We start from the raw sequence: 10142 nt of genomic DNA, 5'->3' as shown, positions 1-10142 counted from the left end.
CTAGCTGTTGTCTGCCAAAGCACGTTTTTGTGTTTTGGAGGTGTGGCTATGGAAGGAGGAGAGGCTTTTTTTTCGGTTGGATCATTTCAAAATCTAGCTCACTCATGCTGCTTTCTCCAAATATCTTACACCAGCTTTTAAGTACAACATACAGTAAGTGTAGCAGCAGAATCATCTGAAGTTAGTAAGAGTATTGGAATGTTTTGGGAATTTGACTGTAGAGGTACAACAATAACAGGCAGGCAAACTAATGTGAAGGTATTGGGGTAAAAAGAATTAAAAAAAACTCTTTTCTGAAATCTTTGAGTCTTCTCTGAAATTTAAAAAGAAATGACAAATGAATGACACAAAATACAACATTTTATTTTAGAATAAATTCCTAATGGCACAGCACATAGCCAAATATACATATACATGTTTTAACATCTTTAAATTAATATATCTTCTTTCATCAAATTACCATTTTAATTACTTTACTTTGCAAATACATTTTTACATGATATCAATGAAAAAGAAACAAAAATAAGTTGAATAAATAAATAAAAACAGAGAGAAAGCTACAGGAATTTTACCTGCAACAAAAACTAAATATCTTCATATCTTAACATCCTGTCTTTGTATGATATCTGTCAGTGCTTGCCTTGCTTGAGGTAAGCACTGGTATTGGATAACTCAGCACACATTTGATTTCAGTCAATGAATGGGCAACACTTTTTTTTTAATCCGCCACTTATAATGCATCATGAGGACATTAAAAAGCCTTAAAAAACATTTATAAGTCTTTATAACAGCCAGTATAAGTGATTATAAGCATTCATAACACTGATGGCAATGATCATGAAGTGTTATAAGATGTGTACATATTGTCTTTTGAAAGTATGATTTATGATGCATTGTACCTTCATGCAAAACAAACAAGTGTCTTTTAAATCTTTATATTCTTATAGCACTTCATAAACATTTCTATAAGTTGTTATGAATGCTTATAATCACTGATACGGGTTGTTCTAAAGCTTATAAATGAATTTATAAGGCTTTATTAATGTGCTTATGATGTATTATAAGTAGTGGGCTCATACAAAGTGTTACCAAAGAATGTTCTTTGCAAGAAACTCAACAGATTCTGGAAGAGTTCAAAGTTACCTAGATTACAAAGCACAGTTTCTTGGATAAACTTAAATCCTCAGACTTGATCCTCTATTAAGTCATCCTCTGTACATCAGGAATGGTTCTCATCACACTATGAGCACATGAATATTCATACAAAGACTTACAGGTTTGTGTGTTTGGTCACATAGGACAATCACTTGTGTCTCCTGTAGCTTTTTCTTGAGTAGCTCTCTCTGGCTTTGTGCTGCTTACTCCAGTATGGAATAGTGGACTACTAGAGCTGACTTTTTGTCTCATGGTGCTTTTAAGTAACTAGTTTTGCGATATCCTACCACAGACTTGTTTGATTATAACCAATAGAGTGTACAGTCAAAGCTACAAAAGGCAAGAGTTTCACATTCAACTTTTCTTTTTACTTAAGATGATTCAGAGTTTAATTCAGCCTGAAGCACTGTGTGTATTTAAGTCAGCGTTATCAGCTCCCATGCTGAGAAACTTTAAACCATGGAGGCATTCCTGTTCAAAAGTTTCACTAGACACAAAAGCAGACACACCAAATTGGCAAGCTTCAGTGGGAGGTATCGGACGGTGAAATGTTTGCACATGCATGCATGCATGTGCATCTGTATTTTTAGCATGTGGTGGTTGATCGGCTACGAACAACTGTGCTGTAACCAGATCCAGAGGATACTTACCCCACATAATAAGGGGGGCAGACAGACTAAGAGAGATTGACAGGAAAGCCATAAAGTGTTGAAAAGGGCTTTGATAGATTGTAAGGCGCAACTTTGGCTAAAATAAGCGTATGGCAAATTGTTTTGGCAGTGTTTCCTATAAACTAAGTCTCTCTACCAAAGCACAGGAATTTTAAGTAACCCTCAAAGAAACAGAAATGCTGTTATAGGTATCAAGTGAATTGCAGCAATGTTGTGTTTAAAGTGCAGCAGCAGCTAGCAAAATTACAAAAACATCTAAAAAAAAAAGTTCCTTAAAAAGGCCTTTTTATGCAAAGAACAAGCTCAGATCCGTGAGAACTGGGACTCCCACTGGTGTCGCCTCTGTAGGTCACATTTCTGCAAATCTGAAAACCATTTTTTTTTCTTGAAAAAAGGAACCATTGCCAGACAAAACATTCAAATGCAAAGGCAACAGGGATTATCCTGGCATTTAATGATTCCTTAAGATGTCATTTCCACTGAACAATCAGCAGTCAGATTAAGATTAACAGTTCAAAGTCTCATGATAGCATTCTTTGACATTGTTGTGTCTTTCTGTTTTACAACAAGCTTGAGAAAGAACTGAGGCAGAGTCTAGCTTGGCCCACACTCACAGTATCACACCATGGTAGTACTTCCATGTGTAAAAGTTGAAGCAGCTACTTAATGATGGCAAAGTATGGGCTATTTGTTTGCAGCTAAAGGTCTGTCAAAAATAAAGCCAACATTTCTGCTTCTTTTCTTACTAAACAGCCACTGTAAGGCTTTGTCAGTTGGTTTCTAGTGTGTGGGGGCTCTTGCACTTTGTAATCATGTCAGGTATCCTTGGTTTAATGAAGTGGGTCTACAGTCTTAATGGAGTTGCTGTTGTGATACCGTTTTTGCAGTTCCATCTGTCAGGGCTGTCCTTTTGTTGAGCGAGTCTCTCCACAAAATTACTCAGACTGAAAGAGATGGAAAGTCACACCATTGGAGACCATTACAAGGAGAGTATTCAACATTTCAAAAACATTATAATGATCCAGACATAATGTGTCGAGACAAACTGGGGACCTGCTCTTATTTCTGCTCTTGCTGTGTTAATTCTATTAAGTCATGTGTCAGGAATTTCCACAGGGGTTTAGCTGCAGACCTCCACTGTGAGGCCATTTCCACAGAAGACCACCACTGTGAGTAAGAATACCCAGCTGCAGCCACCTCACTGCCCTCAGCACAAATAGGAAGGAAGTTGAACTACCACCTATAGGGGCTGGTTTGTTGTCAGAAAAGACACTGCCACAAATGTGAAGTCATGTCTGCTTTGCAGTGTTTAAACAATAAAAGACGGCACATGGAGCAACACTTAGACTTCCACCAATAACTTTTGATGAACTTTAGTTGTATGTATTTATTTTTTAACAAGCCTTTCTAATGATATATCTAACAAATCTATGGAAAGGAGTTCTTGAATATTTCACCTCTACCGTGTAATTAGAAGTGTCTTTCTGTTTTTGTCCTTGTTCTTTGTTATTCGAGTGCACTTTTGACCTCACAGTGGAGTTGGCCTGACAGTGGAGGTCTGAAACCAAACTGACTTCAATAGTTTGCTTTTTTCAAAGTTAAGACCTTGTGTTTCTATGACTAATGTCAGTGTAACTCTAATAATAACTTTATGACAAGAAACACGTTTTGTAAGAGTAATAATAGAAATGCCAACCAGATGGGGTTTATAATACTTACAGCTGTAGACGAGTGACTCATTTTGTCAAATCTGAACTTCAGGTTTGACCTTGGTGAAGTCTTACTCCTACCATCTGCTGAATACAGAAAGAACATGCTAACTTTGAAAGCCCTTAGACAGACAGACAGACAGACAGACAGACAGACAGACAGACAGACAGACAGACAGACAGACAGACAAGTGTGTACATAGATTCTTTATAGATGTTAAACAGATAACATTGATCATCTCTGTGTGTCTGAGTATAAAACTACATGTCTACCTGTTGGACTGTGAGACAAGATTACAAGCGTACCTGATCCGTGGCTTTCCACACTGAGGGATGGACTAAAGGCAGAAGACGCTATACACTGATGACTGGCCTGGGGAACAGAGGGAGTTGAAGGAATTTTAAATGAAGGGATAGTTACTGAGGAAGCTTGGAGTAACAAGGCTGTGATAATGGATGTACAACATTCAGTTGACCCAAATATAAAAGCTAAACTTGGTAGTTTCAAGTCAATACGAAAAGTATTTGCTAGTGTGAATGTAAACATATTGATTTTTGTATAGCTAAGGCCAGCAGCTGGTAAGCTTAGCCTACCATAGAGACTAGAAATGTCCAGCCCAGCTCTGTCCAAAGGTAACAACCCCACCCCCCACCCCCACCCGGCACCTTTAGAGCTTACTTATTAATTAACGTGTTTGTTTTAGATTTTGGTCGTACAGTGCAACTTGCAGGTTAAACTTTTTATAACATTAATACACAACTTTGTCTAGAAATAGCTGCTGAGAAAGTTAAAATTTCTTTTAAAGACAAGTGTACAAATTTAGTGAAAAAAAGTGGTTGTTTCCAGTTCTGCTAGTTAAAACTACTTTATTTTTCAACATTACGACATGTTATGTCACATTGGGAACCCAAGCTCTATTTAAAAGCTTAAGGCCTGTTGTATGCAGATGAATAAACTTTTTTCTTCCTTAATGGTGAACATTATCTAAACCAGTGGGACTCCTATATGCTATGTAGTTGACTTTTTTGACTATAGAAGCTACTGTGATGTATTAATTCATGAATTTCATTGAATTAAAACAAAAAGATGAATTAACATTGATTGATTGGGGTCTCCAACCTGCAAGTTGAACTGAAACTGGTGTTGGCTACTACCAGATCAAGTATCCAAGCATTACTTTAACTGGTCCCGATGGCAATAGATGACTTGGCAAATAACTTTGCAATTCTTTGTTCATTTTGATCAAATTAACTTTCAGTGAGTTTTACTCACTGTCTCCAGCTCTTCTAGAGCTTCCATTTCTCCCGTGGTGCTGCTGAAGCTACTGGTGCTGGATGAAGAACGGGAGATGTTCGGTCTCCCACTGCTGTACTCTTTCAGCTTGATGAATGGCCTGTTGAAAAAGCAGAGGGAACTGAATTGTTGAGTAACTGGAAATCAAGATGCTCCATAACGACTCTGAAAAAAGAACCTGGATAAAATGTATGGTTTTACAATCACAAACTTCATGCATGATTGTCATCTTTTCGTAACACATGGGTTTTGCTTTGGTAGACTTTGTAGAGTATTACCCCTCTTTGATCTCAGGTGAACTGGGATTCGATGATGTCTCCGACCTCACTTCTTGGGTTAGTAGGCAGATATCGGATGGCTTTTGGTCACTGCAGATAGAAGAAACACATGAATGATAACAGCAACATAATGAATTCCACATTTAATTAAGATATAAATAAAACATATTTGTAATGTTGGTATCCATGGCGCAACATCTTTATAATACTGACAAGGAGATAGAGGGACATTCAAAAAATGTAGAACCAAACAAACACCTGCGTGAGTGTTTGTCTGATGGGGTGTCTGTGCTGGAGTGGAGACGAGGGAAGAGTCCAGAGCGCCGTTTCACCGGGCTCTTCAGAGGAGACTTTGCTGACAACACAGGAGGCTGGAGAATACAGGTGATTAGATAAGGTTTTAAAAGAATGTGACGAAACCTACATAAACTAATTCAATTATTATCAAGTCATTCATTCTTTAAAAATTTACATGGCTCTGTTGATGACAGAAGCTTTTCTCTGTTTACTGTACAGGAAATGTTCAGTGACTTGAATGACAACAAATGTGTCCTTTTCCTTTCTTTTTAATACTATTAACATTAAAACACATTAAGGTAAAAGTGCAAGATAAAAAGGTAAAACACCCTTTTATTCTGTCTGAGCCACAATGCTTCCCTTCAACAACACCCTTTTACTCACAATGAAGGTGCTCTTTGTGCACTCACTGGTGCTCTGTGGCAGTCCTCCTCCACTCACACTAGCTGGAACCCCACCCCCCACCCCCGAGCTCCGGTGGCGGTGAGACCCAACCATGGTCTCCATGGAGTGACTCCTGACACGCATAGCTCTCTGGAGTAGGAGGAAAGGAGAAAATGAGTGGATGAGGACGGGGATTGTATAGGTAAAGGGAAGGAAGAGGATGGAAATACCAGAAGACAAAATATATTTAAAAGTTAAAGTGAGGGCAGCATTGCAGTTTAAATACTGCATACATCTGGCTGTATGAGATACATTTTTATAGATGCTTTTCATGAAGACAACCACCAGAGGGTGCTTTTTTTTTGTCAAGAGATGAGGCCAAGTAAGCTGAAGTGGATGAATGAACATACTATTGTAATAGGCCTTATGAATGTAATGCATCTGTGTGTATTGATGACATTAACAACAAGATCTGTAACATTTTACAAATTAATTTTACCCTGCAACTTGAAATGCAACACATTAATATGCCATTTAAATGTTTGTCATTGTAATTCTTGTAAATCTGGTGCAGATATAATACTAAGACTTAAGCTTGAAAATAGAAACACAAACAAAATCATATGAAAGAATGTTTATTAGTTCTGTAGAGTGATGATTCTCTGTTGAATTCACAGTAATGCATTCATGCAATACATTGTGACAGCTAGGACAGCAATGAAAACAGCGCCTCCCGGGACCGACAGCATAAAGTGCAAATCAACTGTCCATAATGCCTGTAAAAAGTAAGAATGCCAATTGGTTATGAGTTACACAAACATCAATCACATGGGCACTCACAGATGAAAAAGATGGTCCTGTTAACATAACCCTTCTTCTTTGGAGAAAAGAGTGTGAGATGTAATGAGTGAAAAAGAAAGCTGAGTAGTAAAAGTAAGGAAGAAGTAAGGTCCATATGAAAAGGCCCCATTCTACAAAAGTACATTCATCTTCAAACACACACATATACACACACACACAAACACACACACAGAGGTGTATGCAGCGTACACAAAACTATGTATTGAGTGAAGCAGCAGTGAAAATGGTAAACCTGTGACATGCAAGTGTAAAACACCTTTTTGAGCCTGGATATTGGTGATTAAAGAAATATCAAAATGCAATGGTAAAGATGACATCGTGTCCCAGTTCATGTTCACCTTGAAGGACTCCAGCAGACCCCCATGTCCTCCATTCTCCAGCTTGTCCTCCTCCCCTGCCAGGCCCAGACCCAATGCTGCCTGGCTCTGTCTGTGAAGCTCATCATGAAGGTTGTCGAGCAGCGCAGCTCGTGTTCGCCCCTTTAACCATTTTACAAACACAGAGCTCATGTCAGCAAACATCTAGCTTGTGTTCAAAGTGATCACGAAGGAAGCTAAACAGTGAGATAACACATTTATGCTCTGGGTGTGGTGGTGTTTCACCTCTAGTTTGGCAAATTTATCGGACTTGTAGCAGGCATTTTCAGCATTGATCAGCTTTGTCAGGAGAAAGTCTCGAAACTCAGGACCCTAGAGAGAAAGGAGAGAAAAGAGGTAGGTTTCAATGATGGTTCAGAAGGGTGGGGAATTTTGACAGCTTGACTATGTTTTATTTTGTGTTTTTGGCATAATGTTTGTTAAATAGATGGCCATTTTGTTTCTCCTCTGTATGCATGTTTTTTTATTCATTGAGAGGATCTGTTTTAACTTTTTAGTTTGGCTTTGTTTTGTTATGATGTATATGTAAGTGTGTACGACCATGTTTTGGCCCGGTGCTTATTCTTGTGCTAATGGGGATCCTAATAAAGAAAGACAGAGATAATAATTTCTTGTTCCTCATCTTGTGTACACAAGATAATTATAATAATAATTACTTGTTCACATGTTTTTGTCTTTAGCACACACATTTATAAGCAATGTTGTGCGAGAACGCATTCACTGAACATGCTCATATTTTGGTGAATGCTGAACTTACTCTCAATTTGCAACCCAAGAACAAGAACATGAGTTTAGTTCACTCAGGATAATTACCTTGAAAGCTGATGACTTGTGCCCATGAGATAAAAGTTGTCTTCAGGGGCTTTGTGTTAAATCAACTACTTTTTTCAAGTATATACTAAATGATTGGCTGGTACATCCTGCATCAGTTTTAAATGTCAAATTCAAATACACAAACCCAGAAAACAAATGAAAAGAAAAACACTGCAAATCCAAACATCACAATGGAAGAGTCTTGGAGTATTTGTTTCGGACTTTTGCATTGATTGATTTGTATTCCTTCTGAACTTACTGCCTGTATATACTGCACATTTTAGAGAACTATTTTTATTAGTCCTTAAGTCCAAGCTATGTCTTGTGTCTTTTGTATTAACATCTAAAAGTCAAGATGAGAGTTGTTCAGAATTTGCAAAGTCAGGGTCATCAGGCACGAGACCAAACTACAGCCAATAAATCATTCCTCAGTCTCTCACCTTCCTAAAGACAGCTGGGTTGGGGAGAGGGGGTCCAAATGGAGGCACATCCTCTCTTGCTGCAACAGACACCTGTTGAGATAAAACAAATTAAAGTCACAGCAGGGATGACGAAACAAAGTCCAGGAAAAACTTGAAAAAAAGTTGTGATGACTGAGTAATCATATTTTTATTGTGATAATATTGATGTGTGTATGAGCACAATTTCTAGTCGATACCCAACCAAAAGGCAGTTTGGCCGTGTTTAAGGCTCTTAAGTTTTTCCATGTTATTTACTCAAATGCAATTGCATCTTAAAGTAGGATTCGTGTCATTTCACCACACAGGCCTTCTTTGTACCTTGTATGTTGTGTGATCTGTGCAGGGATTCTCGACCAGTATCAGCACGTAAGCATGAAGGAAGTTTGAGGCAATCATGTCTGGAACAAAAGGTGTGGATTCTTCCTGGAAGACTGCAGCCACTATGTCGTTTCCTATGTGCCTTTTTCTCTGGAGCTTAAAAAGCAGAGGGGAAGAGATTTGTTAGTTGGTTAATAGATTTCGTTTCAGGGTTGTGGTTTTGCAGTTTAGAGGGTCCATTAAAACAAGAGCAGTGTGACACATTGAGTACGCAAAGCACATTTTAATTACTGAGGGGATTTTTAGTTGGTTCAGGACTAATACTTAAATGTGAATGACTTTTTTGCTAAAGCTAACATTACAGTAATGCAGCTGATACCACCAAACACATTGTTGATGACCATGTCTGGCTAGTTTAATATTGAAACCAAAGGATGCTTACTTTGCTTTTCAATCCATTATGCCCACAGTGTAAGAATAGTAAAGCTTGTATTGTACCTGCTGGACATCTCCCTCAGTGAAGGGAAGCTTGGTTGACACGTGGAACATAATCTCTCTCCGTCTGAACACAGTGTAGACAGACTCAGACCCGGTCTGTCCGTGGGACACATCCAGCCCACCTCGAAACCTGCCACATAATCAAAGTGCAAGTGTCATGTTGTTAGAGTGTCCTCTATGGCTTACAGAAATAAGATATGTTTGGATGTCATTCATGTACCAGCTCAATGAAATGTTTTGTCAAACTTTTAGCACATTGATGCACAGCTCTGAAACATGCAAAGCAGTTAATCCCATCACATGCTGAGACTGATAGAGCAAGACAAACACCCCAGAGGTTCATCAATCCCATAACTGTTTTTTTTATTGCACTTTAATGGCATCCTTCATTTATTTCATGTGGATCTTTTTATCATGTTCCCTTTTCACTGTGAATTTGAGTCTGCCTCTTCTCTTTCCAATTGATATAGCAGTTAACTCTGTTTCTACTCAGTTATTCAATCACATTTACTGCCACTCTTACCCTTTAAAGTCTTGCAGCTCGATATTGTCACCCAGCAAACTGAGAAACTCTTTGAAAGCCGGCGTCTCCTCATTGTTCCCGAACAACTCTTCCTCTGATGTCTGAAAGGAAGAGACCCATAATTCGCAGAGGTCAGAAAACAGAGCAAAACAAACAAGAAGTACGACTGCGTTTCTATTCCTGTGAAGCACTTTGTATAAGAGGAGTACAAAAATACTCAAAAATATTATTATTAATAATATTATCACAGTATACATACTATTATGGTGTATGCAAGGTAAACTGACAAGATGAACTAAATCACTCGCCTGTCCAAACTTCTGGTAGACGACTCCAAACTTGAATGTGTTGTTCACCTCATGTTCATCATAGGCAACTACCAACTGGGATCCCTGCACAGGTACAAAAAAGATGATTTATTACCGTTATATCTTACCCTAACTTTTAAAAAACCTCTTCTTCTTGCAGTGTTAAAAATGTGTTTCGTTTCCTTGACATGTTCG

General features: G+C 38.3%; 1 protein-coding gene across 1 annotated transcript in view; it reads right to left on the bottom strand.

Annotated features, from left to right (window-relative positions):
- Positions 1 to 2242: 2242 nt before the first annotated feature.
- Positions 2243 to 10142, bottom strand: part of rap1gap2a (RAP1 GTPase activating protein 2a) — a 40295-nt gene continuing 32395 nt past the window's right edge. Inside the window, exons 9-22 of the mRNA XM_034701029.1 lie at positions 9948 to 10031; positions 9640 to 9740; positions 9117 to 9246; positions 8619 to 8774; positions 8280 to 8351; positions 7252 to 7338; positions 6988 to 7128; positions 5789 to 5938; positions 5366 to 5478; positions 5108 to 5197; positions 4809 to 4929; positions 3842 to 3908; positions 3546 to 3622; positions 2243 to 2770 (exon numbers count right to left, since the gene is read on the bottom strand). Coding sequence (XP_034556920.1) covers positions 2762 to 2770; positions 3546 to 3622; positions 3842 to 3908; positions 4809 to 4929; positions 5108 to 5197; positions 5366 to 5478; positions 5789 to 5938; positions 6988 to 7128; positions 7252 to 7338; positions 8280 to 8351; positions 8619 to 8774; positions 9117 to 9246; positions 9640 to 9740; positions 9948 to 10031 — 1398 coding nt within the window. The 3' untranslated portion in view covers positions 2243 to 2761. The remainder of the gene's footprint in view (positions 2771 to 3545; positions 3623 to 3841; positions 3909 to 4808; positions 4930 to 5107; positions 5198 to 5365; positions 5479 to 5788; positions 5939 to 6987; positions 7129 to 7251; positions 7339 to 8279; positions 8352 to 8618; positions 8775 to 9116; positions 9247 to 9639; positions 9741 to 9947; positions 10032 to 10142) is intronic.

This window comes from Notolabrus celidotus, chromosome 14, assembly GCF_009762535.1.
Source record: "Notolabrus celidotus isolate fNotCel1 chromosome 14, fNotCel1.pri, whole genome shotgun sequence".
Classification (NCBI taxonomy): domain Eukaryota; kingdom Metazoa; phylum Chordata; class Actinopteri; order Labriformes; family Labridae; genus Notolabrus; species Notolabrus celidotus.
Note: the sequence above shows the minus strand (reverse complement) of the source record. Positions and strands in the feature narration are given on the sequence as shown.